Source organism: Phascolarctos cinereus, unplaced genomic scaffold, assembly GCF_003287225.1.
Source record: "Phascolarctos cinereus isolate Bilbo 61053 unplaced genomic scaffold, phaCin_HiC Scaffold_1;HRSCAF=81, whole genome shotgun sequence".
Classification (NCBI taxonomy): Eukaryota; Metazoa; Chordata; class Mammalia; order Diprotodontia; family Phascolarctidae; genus Phascolarctos; species Phascolarctos cinereus.
Window position 1 is genome coordinate 214,767,611 of NW_027555514.1, and position 18,281 is coordinate 214,785,891.

Below are 18,281 nucleotides of genomic sequence, written 5' to 3' on the forward strand. Positions count from 1 at the left end.
TACACACCTCCTGATTGAGAGGAGATGGGCTCAGGTTGCAGAATGAGATACATTTTGGACATAGCTAGTGTTGGAACAGGTTTTGCTTGTCTATGTATATTTGTCAGGAGGGTTTTCTTTTTCTTTTTTCTTGTTGGGGATGGTTGTGAGAAAGAAAAAAATGTATGCTTGTTAATTGAAAAAAAAAAAGACAAGTTTCAAAAACCACACAGGGTCAATGCAGAAGGTTTTGGAGCTTGTAATTATTCTGGAAGCTGATTGGGAATCCAGGGCTGAGAAGAGCCATCAGGTTCCTAGCCAGGCCAGAGGACGTTAGCATTTGTGGCTAGATGAACCACCAGGCACAAGCTTGATGCTTGAGTTCCTCCCACTCCCACAACTGAACCCACCCTGAGAGGCACAAGGGACATAGAGCTCGCCAGTGCCCACCACAATGCTGCTCCCCACAGTGCCTGAACTGCAGCCCCCACTGCTCCGAATGCCGCTCGAGCCCCCAGGGCAGAACTCTGTTCTCACCATGCAGGGCTCGTACAAGATGGCCCCTTTAGAACTGCTGACAGCTGTGAGGAAGAAAAGGAGGAAAAGAACGAAAATATTTATCCAGAACACAACATAGTTCAATAACCATCCATGTCAAATTCCAATGCTTTAGCTAGAGCTACAAGTCCTTTCCTTCCACAATCTCCATTCCTGGGATGTTGAACGGTCCTCTGGCCACGTACACCTGCTCCCATCCATCAGCCACAGCTTCCTGCTTCTTAGGCTTTGAGATCATTTCCCCAGCCTGGGGCAGTCTCCCTCCATCTCTTTCTAGCCTTGACTCTCCTCTCCTTCCCAACCTTCCCTCACATTCCTCTCCAACACATTAGATCCACTGGCTCTGCTAGCCCTAATCTCTTCCCATCCCTCCAGTAATGAAGTCCAGAGCTCTGACAAATGGATTCCTAGTCGTACCCTTCTTTATGTCTCTCTGCCTGTTGCTGCCTATCTCCTTGTCAGAGTGGGTGATCCCTGAAGGCAAGGGCAATGTTTTCCCTTCCTTCATTATCTCCTCTCTAGGACTCAGAAAAAGACTCCATCCACAGGAAGTGCTAGAACATAGGGCTGACTATTTTTGATGGACAAATACAAGATATGGGCCAGGGTTTCCTGAACAACAGCCAACACCCCAACTTCACAAGATCCCATAACTACCTAGGACAATTGTCTACTTACATATATTCACGGGTCCAACACCTTCACATAGCCTGGGAACAAGAGAGAAAAGGAAAGATGAAAAGACATTCAAGTATCACAATGAAAGAGGATGAAGAAGATTTTTTAAATGTTATAATCCCACCTCTATGTTCCCCTCAGACTGGAAAGAACCAAAGGAATTGGCCACTGTTGCCCTTGGTTAGCACAAATAATCCGCAGCTGACTGCCAATGAAAATGGCTAAAATAGATAGACAGTAGGAAGGAGAGCCAGAAACAAAAACCCTGGAATATCCACAGGCTGGGTCTTTAACTCATTAGCAGTCTTTACTAAGCAGCCTGCTCACCTGTGCTCCTCGCCCTCCAGCAGCCGCCTGTAGGTGGCGATCTCGATATCCAGTCCCAACTTGGAGTTCATCACCTGTTGGTACTCCTTCAGTAGACAAGCCATGTCCTGTTTGGCCTTCTGCAGGGCCTCCTCCAGCCCTGCCAGCTTGCACTTGGCATCGTTGAGGGCAGCCTCTCCCTGCTGCTCAGCTTCAGCTATGGCACCTTCAAGTTTGCAGCGCTACAATGGGACACAGAGAGGGACTGTTGGGGATTACCAGCATCACTAGCAACAACGAACTGGGTTTGCTGAGAAATTTAGAACTACTTCTCACTAAACTACATCTGCAATTTCCTTTTTAGAAGCGGTAAAATACTGCTTTGGAGGAAATGGATGCATGTCTACTGGCTGGTCTTTGCTGGCTTGTAAAAATAGAATTAATTTGATTTCCCAACTTGTTGGAAAACCCCTACCAGACCTATAATCATAAGATCAAAGAATCTTAGCACCGAAAGAAAACCTAGAGGCCATCTATTCTACCCTCCCATTCAATGTAATGATCCCATTTATAGCAACCTTAACCAATAATCATCCAGACTCTGCTTGAGTATTTCTAGTAACAGGGAACTCACTTTCATGGCAGTACATTCCATTCTTGGGAAGCTCTTTCTTATGTTGACCTAAAAATCCGCCTCCTTGCAAATTTCACTCCTTGGTTCTAGTTCTACATTCTGGAACAGCCCAGAACAAGTTTTCTCACTTTTCCATGTGACAGTCCTTCAAATATTCCAATAGAAAGTTGGCCCTGATTTCAAAAGAATGGGCCTGAATGAATAGATAAACCAGAATATAGACTAGTAATTCAGAATAGAATTGCAACCAGGGTTATGTTGGAGCCAGCTCCAAACAGCTAGAGAAAGCCGATTTTGTTAAATTTTCATTGTGATGTGAGTATTTACACCTTGGAAATCAGCAAACACTAAAAATTGCAGCTTGATTTATTGTTTTACTGTCTAGATTTAAGAAAGTGTTAATAATAGAGATTCAGTTTAATATTAACCTGTGCATTTGTTTTTTCACGAAGAGCTGGTTGGAGAGCACACTCCCACCTGTAATGAACAGTTTTGAGTCAGAGCTCACCTGAGCTTTAGCATTCTCGATTTCTTGCTGTAGTCTTTGGATTAGTCGGTTCATTTCCAGGATCTCATTCTTGCTGTTCCGTAGGTTGTCACAGTGGTTTCCAGCTGTCAATCTCAGCTCTTCATACTGCCAGAGTACAGAAGAAGTCAGAATCGCCAGGGCCCAAACTGGGTTAATCCCAGCAGTGGTGTTCTCCCTTATCCAGCATCCTTCTATCTGGGCATTTGCACATTCAATGGCTGTCCCAAATCAGATTCTCTACTCATCCGTGTCAACCTGTCTTCTGTCCACACTTCACCTCAGCTCATTCTCCTAGGCTTCTCACTAGAGTAACTAACATTTTGCACTCTCAGCTTTGCCTCTAGCCCTAGCACTGTCCCCCTTCTTTCTAAACCTCAATCCACAGCCTCCTGCTTCTCTTCTGTCCTATTCCTCTTGTAACTTGAGTACTGACATACAGAGTTCTGCCCTTGATCTTTACTCAGTCCTTGGCTCCATCTAGGTCCTGTCTCTACCATCAGACTCACCAAGAGAATCACCATCTGACTCCCACCACCCCCTCTCTCCTTCCATGGTGGAGCTGGAAGAGGGGAGATGAACAGAAGGGGAAAGCACACAGGATGGAGCTTCACACATCAGTGTTCTCAGGTTCAGATAAGACCACTGACCTGAAGACTGATACCCAGAATTAGACTAACTCTGCTCAGATTCTTTCATTAAAAAAAAAAAACTCTCAAAACTCTCCATTTCTTGCTTTAACTTTTTAACAATTAAAAAATATCTTTGGTTTCTGGATCTAATTTCTGAATCATGACTTTAGTAGGAATGAGTTTTCTAAACTGATATTAACTGACTTAAGATTCAGGCCACCCTAAATTTCCTGAATTTAATGGAAGCACAGATGATATGATAGCATAGATGATATCAAGTAATCCTAAAGGCAATTTCTCTCTTGTTCTGAAACTCACTCTTTTTGTTTTTTTTTCCCCTAGGGGAATGATTTACCTTTTAATTTTGTTTAGCTGAGGAGAGAATGAACTTAGAAGTGAGTTTGTATCCCCTGAATACACCCTGGCAGAGGGCAACCCAAGGGAATGGGGAGGAGTCAAACTGGAATGAAACTTAGGCTGGTATGAACCACAGAATGGATAATTGAAATGGCTTTTAAGACATTTCTCAATGTCCAAACCTCCCCCTCCAATATGTTATAGGTCACTATGCAGATGTTTATCTCACTTCCTACCCTCTTGGTGTGTAATTACTTGATTGCACAAATTGGTGGCCATATTAATCATTATTTCTGCTTGGTCGTTAGTAACCATTCTATTCCACCAGTCTCTCCCACGCTCAGCAAATAGCCCACTAGCCATGCCCAATAACATCACTATCATTGTCAAGTGGTATTTATTGAGGGCAACTTAAAAGCTGGAACTGGACTGGGAACTTTCAATGAGTCTCAGGGTAAATAAAACTTGGGCACCCACTGCTCCCTGATGATAGGTCTGGTCTGTTAAACCAATCTTCCTCCCACATGCCTCACTGGGACTCAGTCCTCTAACAGCCAAAAACAACATTGTCTGGGATTTACAGAGCATCCTGTCACTTCATAGGGGCCTTGACACCTCACCAGTTAACTTTAGGGGAAGTCTGCCCTCTGCCCTGCCTCCTTTCCACAGAGGACAGAGGAATAACCCCTGGCTATCCTCACCCGGCATTGGTACCAGGCTTCAGCCTCAGCCTTGCTCCGGCTGGCAATGTCATCATACTGAGCTTTAATCTCAGCAATTATGCCTTCCACATCCAGATTCCGGCTGTTATCCATCTTCACAATGACCGAGGTCTCAGAAATCTGTGACTGGAGCAGGCAGATCTCCTGGCAAATGAGAGAGGGAATTGGAAAGTCAAAGAGGTCTTTATGGCAGGAAGTTGGGGGAAAGGAAGAGAATGAAATATGGACACTATACTAGAAATAGTTTCTCCAAATGATTCAACGGCTATGTTTTTGTTGCCTCTTCAAGTATTCTCTCATTGATTCACCTCTCTTCTTCACAAATAGGCATCATCTTTGGTTACATTTGGTTACATAGCAAAAAACACAAGCCCAGACCCTCAGAGACTCCCTGACTTCTGGTTGAAACCAACGTTGAGACTGAGAGAAAGAAGATTCTTTTTCAAGGAGGCTCACTGGCACTGCCCAATATTCATTGGTTCTAATACCAATGAGATAAGAGTTTTAGAACTCTTTGCCTGGAAATGTTCTCACTGACTACAGCAGGGGTTCTTTGTCTTTTTTTTTTTGGATCATAGACCCCTTTGGCAATCTGGTGATGCCTAAGGATCCCTTCTCAAAATCATATTTTAAAATGCATAAAATATATAAAATTACAAAGGAAACCAAAAGTCAATGAAAATAAAGACATGCCCTTTTCCCATCAAGTTCTTAGGTCTCCTGAAATCTATCAATGATCCTACATTCCAGACTCTTAGGTTAGAGGCTGAAACCACACCCAGTCCATAGATTACCACAGCATGAGCTCATTTACCTCCTCATACAAGTTTCTTAGAAAGTTGACCTCCTGAACCAGAGCTTCTACATTGGTCTCCAGGTCAGCTTTGATCAGAAAGGCTGTATCTACATCCTGAAGGAAGATAAGACATGTGAAATCCTAAAGCAAGGGCACTCCCAGGTATTTGCTGAGAGTCTCTAAATCCTCCCTTGGCTGAGGCCATCCTTCACTCATCAGAGCCATTTTTTAGGCTGTTGAGCAAAGGGAAGCCAGAGTCCTGTGGTTGCTTTGTTTGGTAGATGGGGAATGAAGGGGATGATGTAAATGGAGGAGGAGGAGGAGGAGAAGGAATCATCAGCAATAGGGCTCCATATATCACAGCTTGTTGGCATTAGGGAAGAGAAAGGGTACATTCTATCCTGACTAGGTCACTTTCCTGCTTTGGCAGGAAAGGGTTTTGTATTTGTTTTGTTTCTAAGGAACACCTATACTATAGTTCTCTGAAGCTTTGATTACCTAGTTGGAATTTCATTGCTTGAAGTGTCTCTGCATCGTTGGAAAGATTAGGGCACTCTTTGTGTGTGTATATGTACATGTATATGTATATGTATAAGTATATGTATAAGTATATGTATATGTATATGTATATGTATATGTATATGTATATGTATGTGTATGTGTATGTGTATGTGTTGTGTGTGTGTGTGTGTGTGTGTGTGTGTGTGTGTATACACCAACTTTCAATTATCTGAGTATCTTAGACAAATTGGATTTGGGGTGGAGGAAAGGGCCTTTAAATTGGCCTTAGCATTCAAACCTTCTTTTGCTTTAATCAGTTGAGGAAGTTAAGACATGAGAAGATGTGAATACTCTAGAAAAGTTGTTTGAATTATCTATCAACCATAAGCTTCCTCACTGCATCTCCTCCATCATCTAACACAGTGCTTTGGACATAGTAGCCACCTAATAAATATTTTTAATTTAAAGGAATTATGTGGATGAATACTGCCCAGCCCCTCCTTTGTTGCAGGATACCCACAGGAGGCAGGTTGCCTTTCCTCTTGAGTGGTAGGAAAGGAGAGCAGTATTGATATTATTACTGGGCACTGTCCAAGGTTCTTGTGTTCTGGAGAACCTGCCTGGAGGGTTTTAGGAAAGTATCTATGTCAGGCCTTCCCTTACCTTTTTCAGGGCCACAAATTCATTCTCAGCACAGGGTCGCAGGGATAGTTCTTCCTCATATCTGAAAGGCAAGGAGAGAAAATTGCTTTCTCTTGGTTTATCCCATTTGGAGGTCACCTCTTAGGATTATGGGATTTGGAATGGAAAGAGTTCTTAGCCATTTTCTAGTTCTACTTCTTTGTTTTACAGATGAAGAAACTGAGAGATGAAGAAACAAAGAGGTGAAGTGATTCCTTCAGGGTCACAGAGATAGTATCAGAGTGACAATTCAAACACACAGTTCCTTCAACTTCTAATCCAGTTCACTCTCCTCCCCACCAGTACAACATTTTCTAGCTCTGGATAGATGGATTTCTTGGTACAAGAAATCCACCTCTAACCAACGGAGGCATTTAATAAAGATAATCCCTTAGTCCAGAGCCTCACACGTAGAATGCGTTTCATAAGTGTTGGTTGAGTTGAATACCTTAAGGGGCATTTCACTTCCCTCCTGCCTGGAATGCTCTCCCTCCTTCCCTCTGTCTCTTAAAATTTTTAGTTTTCTTCAATGCTCAGCTCAGCACCTAATGGAGCCAGCACCCACCCTTCCATTAGTATCCTGATCACTCTTTAGGAAGCTCTTCCTTGTATGAATTCTCATCCTAAGTACTGGGCTGAGGAAGTTCATTTCATTCTCTTCTTTCTACCGGTAGTTGGGGAAGAGTTGTGTGTTTGCTGTCCAAGAGGGGGAATCTGGTGAATGTGACCCTCTGTGTTGAAAGCTAATTCTATAATTTCTGATTCTTATCAGCTGGTCTAAACGTCATCCTCTTTCTCCACACAGAGGTGAGTGAAGGGGTGTCAATTACCCAATTCACTGGACCCATGTAATAACAGGTATCATCATTGCTTACATTTAATTGAAGATTACAGTTTACAAAGTATGTGTGTCACAACAACTCAGTGGGTATGTAAGATTGCCCCCATTTTACAGATGAGGAAACTGAGGCTCTGAAAGGTTAAGGGATTTTTCTAGGGTCACATGGGAAGAGCCAGATCTCCTGACTCCAAGTCTAGTATTGTTTCTGTTGCTCCAGTATGAGATTTGAGACCTACTCGCCTTCGCCCAATTTAATACTGGGATAGAATGATTGATTTTGATTTCCAAATGGCTCCAAAGATTCAAACAACTTCCTATCTCTCTTCCCTACAGCATAACTTCCTGCCCAAGCACCTATTGTGACCCTCTCTCTCATCCATCATATCCAACCCAAATATCTTTGCTCAAGCTTAATGTTCTCTCCACCACCTCTCCCTCACCTGACCAGTAGAATTTCTTGTGGTTCTCCTATAAGGATGCTCTTTTCAAGATTCCTGATGCCTCATCCCCATCCCTCCTTTGGTGTCTATTCTATAGAGTGTTCCTTCCCACCTACCATACTTCCCTGACCTTTTCTCTTCACCACCTCCTTTCTCTCTCCTTTCAAACTCTGTCAGCCTATTTTCAGAAAACCTTCCTTGATTAATTCCACTTAACATCATTACTTCCTGTGTCCTTTGCACTTACCTACTTAGGTTCTTACCCTTCTTTTGCTCTTATTTCTATCTCTAGCTTAGACCCTGAGTATATGTCCGTTCACATCTGCTACCTGACATAGTGGATAGAGTATTAGACTTGGAATCAGGAAGACCTGAGTGGGAATCCTGCATCAGATACTTCCCTAAACAAGTCAACAGATCTTTCTTCATCTGTAAAATGGGTATAATAATAATATCATAGTATTATTGTGAGGCCCAAATGAGATAATATTGATATAGTGTTTCCCAAACCTTAAAATGCTAGATAAATCGTAACTATTATGATTATTTTCAGTATATGAGTTCTCACAACACAGGGATAATGTTTTCTTTTACCCACCCTGCCTCCCCCATACACAGAACAGGACCCTCCCTGACCAGGCAGCTAGGAGATCTTTCCTATACCTCTTCCCATCTTTTAGCACAATGCCTTGGCTTCTATTTCTTCTTGCCTGGAGTGAGGGAGGAGGGCAGACTCACTTTCTTTTGTAGCTCTCTAGCACGTCCTGCAAACCACTGAGCTCTGCCTCCAGTCGCACCCGGTCCCCTGCCACACAATCCAGCTGCTTCTGAAGGGTGCTGATGTAGGTGTCGAAGATGGGTTCAATGTTGCTCTTGCAGCATTTCTGCTGTTGCAGGAAGTTCCACTTGGTTTCCAACAGCTTGTTCTGCTGCTCTAGGAAGCGCACCTGCCAAATCAAATAGCCAGGGGATCACTTGGGATTGGGGGAGGCCCCGGAGAACTTTGCCTATCAGGTGTAACTTTGTGCTAGGAACTGAGGAAGATGCAAAATTTAGATTAGAGCTTACAGTCTAGTGGGAGAGTAGACACTATATGGATAACTATAATACACATTGTTATGTGACAAGTGTAGTCACAATTTAGAAAGTGAAATATGACATGATCTTCAGGAGGGATCTTCAGGGAGGCCTCCAGTTCTGCCCTCCCAATGCATTTTCAAACCAATGGAGGAGGATTTCAGAGGCATCCTCTGATTAAAGGTTAAAGGAGCCCCAGGGAAGAAATTTGGGTCAGGGGGGTTCCTCCTGGGTCTTCTGAGTCACTATCCTATATCCACAAGTATCAGTATAGACTAGGTGGATGTTAGAAGTGGAAGGGGGATTAAGGATCATCTAATATAATCCCCTCATTTTTCAAAAAAGAAAATATGGATGTTACCCTATATCTGAAAGGAACTTCTTCCTTACTTCTTTCTTGTAGAAATCCAAACATCTTGGAAAGCACAGCCCAAGAGTTACCTAATTACCAGGCCTTTCTCAATTCTCCTACCCCACCTCCACCTCACTCCCCACTCTCATTGTTTATGATTTTCAAGACAAGTCAAGTGACTTAGCCAAGGGCATACAACCAGCTGATAGCAGAGTCAGAACCAGAACCCATGTCTCCAACTTCTAGTCCAGTGCTTGCTCCCTTTCAGTGTAGGGATGATGATGATGATGACAATGAACATGAAGATGATGATGATGATGATGATAACATCTGACGTTTAGATAGTGCTTTAAGTTTTGCATTTGTTCTTACATCCCTGTGAGGTAGGTATTATTATCATCCCCCACCTTGCAGAAAGATAAGTAGATGACAGATAGAGATAGATGGGTAGATAGATAGACAAATGAACAGATAGAGATAGATAGGTAGATATCTATCTAGAGATAGATAGATAGATAGATAGATAGATAGATAGATAGATAGATAGATAGATAGACAGATAATCTATTAAGCCCTTACTATGTGTCAAGGCTATATGGAGAGATAGGAGCTTGTTTGAGATCAGAACTCATTTTTCTTAAGGTTCTTTTCGTTAAGCCATCATAGCTTTAGAAATAGGGAGATAACATGGTTCAGGGTCATGGCTAGTGTGGTGGACTTGGAGTCAGAAAAGCCTCAGTCGAAATCCTGCCCTTTCCCAGCTGCCAGTTGTGTGAGTTTCCCCATCTATAAAATGAAGTGCTTGGACTCAATGTTTTCTAAAGTCTCAGGAGGTTCCTCAGATAGGAGGGAGAAGAAAAAGCAACTTGGTAATCCACTGACTGGAATGCCATTTATCTGTCTAATTGAGAAAGAAATAATCATAGTTCTTGTCTACTGCATTTCATTCATTCATCTACCTATCCATTCATTTATTTACGCATTCATTCATTTTTCAGTACTTCTTTAGTACCTATTCTGTATGTCCATGGCACTAAGCTAGGTGCCTAAAAGTCTCTGTTGGGAAAAAATTATTTCCCCAAATACATGCAAATTATTACAAAAGGAGTTGATAGAGATATAATTTTAGAGCTAGTCACTTCACTTCTAAATGATCTTAGTGTTGGAATTGATTTGGAAATACTGAGAGATAATCTAGTCTAACCCCATTTTACAGATGAGGTAACTAAGGCTCAGAGAGGTGATATGATTTGCCCAAGGTCACATCCATCAGTCAGTTGATAAACATTTATTAAGCACCCACTACATGCCAGGCATTGTGCTAAGTGCTAAGGATATGAAGAAAGGCAAAAGACAGGTGCTGCCCTTCCTCACAATCTAATGGGGGAGACAATATGAAACCAACTATGTGCAAACAATCTGGATACAGGATAAATAAGAAATAATCAACAGAGGGCATGAACTACAATTAAGAGGGGTTGTGAAAGGCTTCTTGTAAAACGTGGGACTTTAGCTGGGAACCAAAGGGAGCCTGGGAAGCCAGGAGGCAGTGATCCTATTAGTGGTAAAGGAAGGACTAATATCATGTGAGAGGAATGAAGGCAATCCGAGGCTGACCTACACAAGCAAATTCTTCTGGTGAGTAGCTCTGGGTATAGGCAAAGGTTAGGCTGAAGTAACTTAATACATTGGATTATCAGTGGGGCTTTTCTTTTGCAAAACAGGTATAACAATTCCTGCCAATCTCCCAGGGTTATATGATACTCAAGTAAGAGAACAGGCATGCACGTGCTTTGTCAATAAAAAATATAACATCATCTTTATCCAGGCTACTCCTGTATTCCTCCACATCTCCCTCAGCCCCAAGATCATGGATAATGGAAAACTGACTTTCATAGAACATGGTCTTGGTTTTGCGTGCCTAGGTTGGGTGGGTGTTGAAGTCTACTGCCTTGATGTATTCTTGGAGAATAAAGACATGGATTTAGGACTAGACAGAACTTTAAAGACCACCCAGTTCAAACCCATCATTTATAGATCAGAGAGGATGAGTGGTCTGCCCAAAATCAGAGAAGTAGTAAGTGGCAAGTCAGTTCAGCTGATACTTCCTATGGGAGATCTTTCTTAATCCTCTCCATCTCTAGTCCTTCTCTCCTCCTTGAAATTCTGGAGGATTATAGTTTATATTTACTTATTCATATAGAAGTTATTTCTTCCCCAATAAAATGTAAGTTCCCATTCTCTACTTTCTGTACATTTGTTCATGTTATATTTTTATATATTTTGCACTTGTTTCTGTAACCTGACACCTAGCACACTGCCTGGCACATAATAGGCATTTAGATGCCTTCTGAATGAAAAATGAGCTGGGATTTGAACCCAGCTTCTCTGACTCCACATGCAGCACTTCTCTCACTGAACCACAATCACTCTCATGATCATCTCTGGCTTCCCAATGGCCTCTGCTTTCCATAGCATACATGGAAAATGCTTGGCACATAGTAGGTGCTCAATATATTCTGTTTGAAGAATTGTGCTATGACTGATCGGGCCTCTCTGCTCTGGTTTCCTGTTGAGTTGATTGAGGTGAGAGAAAGGAAGCCATTGGTTATGATTATTTAAGCATGAATCTTGGTTTTTAGTCAACCAGGCTTCCTCTAGGACTATGGATAAGGTAGACCCTAATGAGAACTCCCCACCCATGATACATGGCCCTCCCGGCCTCAGTCTTCTCACCTTATTGATGAATGAAGCAAACCGGTTATTGAGACACTTGATCTGTTCCTTCTCATTCCTCTTCACTTGCTGTATGTTAGGGTCTATATCCAGCTCCAGAGGGATCAGCAGGCTCTCATTGACCGTGACTGGGGTGATGCAGTGGGGAGGTCCGCAGGCTGCCCCCACCCGGTAGCCAAAGCTGGGCAAGCTGCACCTGGAGGCAATCCGGGGCTTCCCGCAGCCCACATTGCACAGGCTTTTGGAGCCGAAGCAGCCCAGCCATCGGAAGGTTCCCGTGCCCCCTACCTTGCATGGCCCCTTACTCAAGGAGGAATAAGTCACTGTCCGAGGGATAACAGCAGAGCAGGAGCTGAAACTACGGTTGCCACATCTGGAGCCCATCTGGAAGGAGCGGCAAGACATGGCAAGAGAGATTCAAGTGACCAGAGCCTAAGGGAAGGAACAGCAGAGACCAGACACCGGCACAATTCTCAATCAAGTCATTAGAGAGCCTTGCCCCCCTTTTTATCTGGTTGGGGGTGGGATCGCTGGGCTAGGTTAAACTCTAAATAACCATTAAATCACTTTTATGAGCTTGGGACATTGGTAACTGCTAAGGCCCAAGCCGGGTAATTAGGAATGGAGAGGAGAGGCCAATGGCCAGGGTGGATGAACCATATAAAATTCCCATTTGTCCCCTCTTCTTGTTTATGAGAGTGATGAAGGGGGCTGACTAGACAGGTATGTTTGATGTATGAATGCAAAGCCCCAAGGAAAGTGAGAGTTAGAGATTTACCCCCATTTTATAGGACTGAGGAAGTGGGAGACTGGTTCTTCACCTGGATGATTATATGCCTCAGCTGCCCTGAGACCTCAGCGAGAATGAAATATGCCCCCAAAATGTCCTGTCTATTTTCCTAATGATACTTCTAGAGTTTTCAATGATTTTTGAGACATAGGTCTCCTCTGTGGTTTCCCAGATCCAGGTGATCCCAAAGAAGGTGACTTTCATCTGGGTGGGATAACATTCTGGTACATCCCCAAGAAACCAGTTGTGACCTAAACTGTTGTGACCCAAAATATCCCTCCCCCAAACCCTACAAAGGGAACAGGCCACCCCAGAGATTCCAGGTATAGAGACTGAGGGATCTCTAGCCATCTTACCTGAAGGTAAGCTGATTAGGGATGCCGTTGGAGTGAGGACTAGAGAAAGAACATTCAAGTCAGTGGACAGACCTCTGGCCTATACAGCAGAAAATAAAAAATAGAAATTTGAGCCATGAGCTAAATGGAAAGCAGAAAGCAACTTGACGGAAATCAGATTGAAAAGATATATAATACACTGAGTTTCTCTTCTCAGGATTCCCCAAGTTGTGACTGGCATTTGCCAATGCTTAATGATAATAATATCTAACATTTATATAGCATTTACTAGCTGCCAGACACTGGGTTAATCACCTTACAATTATTATCTTGCTTGATAACCCACAACAACCCTGATGGGGAGATGCTATCATTATCCCCATTTTATAGATGAGGAAACTGAGACAGACAGAGGATACGTGATTTGTCCAGGGTTACACACCTAATAAGTGTCTGAGGCTAGATTTGAGCTCGGGTCTTCCTAACTCCAAGCCCAGAGATTTATCCACCATGCCACCAGCTGCCTTTACTTCATAAGTATTGTGTACTTCATAAGAGTTTGAGTTGGAAGTAGTTAGAGAATCTAATTCTCCAATTTATAGATGAAGAAAATCTGTTTTCAGAGGGGAAGAGATTTATTTCACGTCACACAGGTAGTGACATGAGCAGAGCCAAGACTTGAAACAGTATCCTCAGACTCAAGACCCAGGACCTACCCCAAGGGCCTAGCTAATGTTTCTTCAAAACACCTGCGGATGTTATTGTTATTGTTGCTGAATTGTTACAGTTGTGTCTGACTCAGGAAACTGAGGCAAACAGGGTTAAGTGATTTGCCCAGGGCCACACAGCTAATAAGTGTCTGAGGCTGAATTTGAACTCGGATCTTCCTGACTTTAGTTCCGGCTCTCTATCCACTGCTATCTAGCTACCTGTTACTGACTGCTTTTTAGATTAGATTGGGTTAACTAATGATTTTGTGTTGATATAGTAGAAAGAGTTCAGGAAACTTGACTTTGAGTACCAGCTCTTCCAATAGCTTTGGTCACTACTAGTTGTATAATTATAATTATAATCTTTCCCCATCCTTAGTTTTCTTATCTGGATATTAGAGAAATAACACACTTTCTACCTCACAGGGTCATTATGAAGAAACTGGATGTTTTATGCCATGGCCTGTTTCTTAGTTTTGGTTTGGAAAATTGTTCTCTTCATGGGTTCCCATGGGATCCTATCTTATGGAGACTCTGATGGGGCCAGGTATTGCTTTTGCTGTTCTCTGAGCCCTGGGGAGGGAACAAGGAGCAATGAGGTCTATAAAGAGGGTCTATGAAAAGCGAAAAGATGGTGGTGAGGAAGAGACTTAGGACCTACTGGGGTCAGATGTAAGCGTTCAGCCTACTAGAACAAGGAGAGAAAGCTCTCTTGAGTAGAAAAAAAACCCTTTATTTTAAATATAAATTTCAATGTGTATCTTGTTTTTTACATCACTTACACTTTTCCCCATTCCATCTAAAAACAAGTATTTTTAAAGAAAAAAGAGAAAAACCAATCAATTCATAGAAAATGAATCTGATATATGCGATGTTTCACATCTGTAGACTTCTCACCTCTGTAAAAGTGTGTGTGTGTGTGCACGTGCATGTGCATGCGTGCATGCATGTGTGTGTGTGTGTGTGTGTGTGTATGTGTGTAAAGGGGAGGAAGATGTCTTCTCATATCTCTTCTTTAATAAAAACAATGCTTTATTAAGACTTTTCAGCTACTCCTTATCCGCCCCAGGACACATGACTCTGCATCCTCTCATCCTCTACATGGTAGCAAAGGGAAATGAAGGGGAAAAGGGGCGGGGGAGGGTTGGCCCGGACAAAGGGAAGAGCTGAGAACTTCCACATTGGATGGGGACAAGTTGGAGTCTGTTGCCCAAAGGACACCTTTTAACTTTCTCCAGATAGTGACAGTATGAGTCAGAACATTTGAGAGTTTAGGCCACAGATGCATCTTCCCTTGAAAAGTATAGCTTTCTCAGTAAGCCCTGGCCCTTAGGACTTTTAGGGAAGCCTCACTCTGCTCATGCAGCTCAGAAATTTGGAGAGAGCCTGGATCTTCCCCAGGACTTATTTTGACTAGGGACCAGGCCTGGTCCTTTTGCTTCAGCAGCTGGGAGTGCCCTGGGCCAAGCCACTCTCCCCTAAAACTATGCTAGGGCCATGGAAGCTTCTGGTTTCACTTAGAGACTAGGGAAGTGAAGTGGGAGATGCCAAGATCCCTTGAAATGACACAATTATTTTCAATAGCAATGGGGCAGAGGCGCTTCATAAAGTTACCTCTAATTTTTCTAGATTGGGAAGAAAAGAAAAAGAAACAGCAGTAGCCTGACTTCTGAACTCTCAGAATCTGAACCCTGGGGACATATCTGTCCTGTTGGTTAGTTCAGGGCCTGTAGTAGCTGTGGGAGGGGGCAGACTGAGGAAGTCCTAGCTGGTTCCTATATGTCCTACATTTTTGCCACCATGTTTGTCTATTTGGAACTCCAAGCCTTTGTAAGGCCTTTCATTTCCTTTTAGCCCACATGTCTCTCTGAGGTCATCTTGTTCAACCACCTTGTTTGACAGAAGAGGAAACTGAGGCTTAGTGAAAAATGGCTCATCTAAGGATACACAAGGGGTAAGTGGAAGAGCAGGGATTGAATCTAAGTATTCTCACTCCATATCCCTGTCTCTTGAGCCAAAATCCTGTTTCTTTCCACCATGTCTCAGACTTTTCTGAAAGCAATAGGTAGATGTTTGGGAAAGGCCTCAAGGTAAAGGAAGTGTAGCCTAGCCATCCATGGTGGTCTTCAGCAAGACCATGGCCCCTTGGGAGCTTTTCTTCCTCAGGCTCTTGGTCTCTCAGAGGGCTTAAGCCTGAGGCCTGGAGGCAGCATGTCCTTTTGCTGTCATAACCCCTTCCCCAATTCTGCCCCACCACTTTGCACACCAGAAAGCAGATTATCCACACCCTCACTGAATAAGGGTGGGCATGAGGGAGGTGGGGAGAATAGGCTTGTAGAGAAGCAAAAGGCAGCATGACACAGTGGTTAGAGAACAGGATTTGGACCCGGGTTTGAGTCCTGACTGCTGTAATCACTTCTCTCTCTGGGTCTATGTCCTCATTTGTAAAATGAGCCCTAAATCCTATAATTATTGGAACTAGGAGTCATAAGCTCTTGGCTTGAATTCCTGCTATCATTGTTTATTTGTTCTGTGACCTTGGGAAAGTCATTCCTTCCTTATAGGACTCAGTCTACTAATCCGTAAATGATAGAGATTGAGTTAGCGGACTCTAAGAGCTCTTTCAGGTCTCATGCTCTATGAGTTTCTCCCCCATATCTTTAGCTTCTCCCTTAAAAATAAAAAAGCCTGCCCTGGACCTGGGGGTAGAACTAGAAGGAAGAATGATAGAATTGATACCTGCCATTAGGAGCATCCACTTTGGTGGGGGAGGGGGAATCCACCTTTTGTGGGTCCCACACAGATGCTCTTGAGTTCTGAGTTGACTGAGAGGTTGTTACTAACAACCACAAAACAACAATGGCTTTCTCTGCCAAGGTAGCGTCATGGAAAGAGCCCTGGGCTGGAAGTCAGGATATGCAGCTCCTAGTCCTGGATCTGCTAATCACTAGCTTTGTGGCCTTGGATAAGTTTCTTAACCTCTTTGGGCTAAACCTCAGTTTTCTCATATGTTAAATGAGGAAAATTATCTTCTTCTGCCCATTCAGGTGAAGACTCCTTGGGTTCTTTCTGGGAGAAAGCCATGGAAATTTAACGGTTGTGTAGAGGGAAAGTTCGTTGGATGTGGAGTCAAAAGAACCAGGTTGGAATCTTGCCCTTGCTACGGCATCCCACGTGACTTTGGGCAAGTGACGTTACACTTCTGGGGCCTTCGTTTCCTCATCTGTGAAATGATAGCATTGGTCTATCCCAACTCTGAAACTGATCACATATTTTTAATAGCTTGGATACCCGACCACAATTGGTGGAGAGAGATGTGCAGAGTTTGGATAGAGATTGGGGGATATACAAGATGAGGGCTCATTCTTCCACAGTCTAGGAAGGAACCTGCCTCTATCCAAGTAAATGCCACAGAAATGGGCATAGGGTACCAAGAATAGTGTGACAAATCCAATCAGAGGGACTTAAAGTTCTGAAGAGCTCTGAGTTACTTCAAAGGTGCTTAAAAACGAATAGATATTAAAGCATTTTTTGAAAAAAAAATATGTATAGGGTCCTTTTACAACAGGAGGACATGAGGTTAGGTACTGGGAGGAAAAGCAAAGATGAGAATTACCAGAGATCTTGAGTAACAGGAGATAAGCTATGTGAGCTAAGAAAAGAGGCTGTCCCTCCCCAACACAGGCAGACCCAGCCCAATATTGGCAGACATACAGAGGTGAGGTAGCAGAAGTCCTAAGAGGTATCCGAGCCTTACTTAAGAGATGTATTCCAGGTGGCGTGATCGTCAGAGCATATGACAACAAAAATCAGTCCAGACCAGACAGTTTGACTGCCTTTTATTGAAGCTCTTTGAGCAAATGGACCTGGAGGGGGGGTACAGGAGAAGGACCTGAAAGAAGGGGGGCTTTTTTTCTGTTAACAGTCACCTCTGGAATCTATATTAGTGGAGGAACAGGAAACATGCAGAAATACTCAAGTTCTTTCTGCTGGTCTTGAGAATTACATCCATCTTGTTTTGGTCTTGGACAAAGGTGATGTGTGATGCTTTGGGAATTCACAATGCAAACTAACAAAGTTTCACTATGACCACCCATCACAGAAAGGGTTGGGAAGTGGTCCTACTTTCCCAATCTTTTCTCCTTTCAGTGATGCTCACACCAGCCTATACTGAGTTCTAAGTCTGTTATCTTTTTTGGATCATACCTTCCTTTGGGGGGTGAGTAAGTTGGTGTATTTGTTTCAAAGTCCTTCTAGTCTGGCCAGTGTTGGGTTGCAGGTTGCATCTCAAAGTCCAAGTCAATAGAGACAGTGGTGATGCCAACAAAAAGATTAAATAAGCAAGAGAGTTGTCATCCAGTAACGAATTGAAGAAGAGAGACAAGCAGATCACAGAGGGAAATAGAATTCAAACTTTCAAACAGAATGAGAAAGAGGACGGAAGGAGGTAGACAAAAGTAGAGAAGAAGGGAGAGAAAGGGGATCAAAGATCTAGATAGAAGTTGAGTTGGAGAAAGAATGAGAAGAAAAGATAAGAGAGAGAAAGACAAAAAGACCGACAGACAGACAGAGACAGGAGAGAAAGAGAGAGAGAGAGAGAGAGAGAGAGAGAGAGAGAGAGAGAGAGAGA

The 18,281-nt window shown here is 43.1% G+C and overlaps 1 protein-coding gene across 1 annotated transcript; it reads right to left on the reverse strand.

Moving 5' to 3' along the window:
* Positions 1-245: 245 nt before the first annotated feature.
* On the reverse strand, positions 246-12,221 carry KRT82 (keratin 82). The gene is made up of 9 exons (XM_020966133.2): positions 11,817-12,221; positions 8,390-8,598; positions 6,353-6,413; positions 5,207-5,302; positions 4,372-4,536; positions 2,664-2,789; positions 1,543-1,763; positions 1,216-1,247; positions 246-560 (listed from the first exon to the last, which is right to left on the reverse strand). The coding sequence occupies exons 1-9, from the start codon at positions 12,219-12,221 to the stop codon at positions 313-315; spliced, it is 1,563 nt and encodes a 520-aa protein (XP_020821792.1). The 3' UTR covers positions 246-312.
* Positions 12,222-18,281: the final 6,060 nt, after the last annotated feature.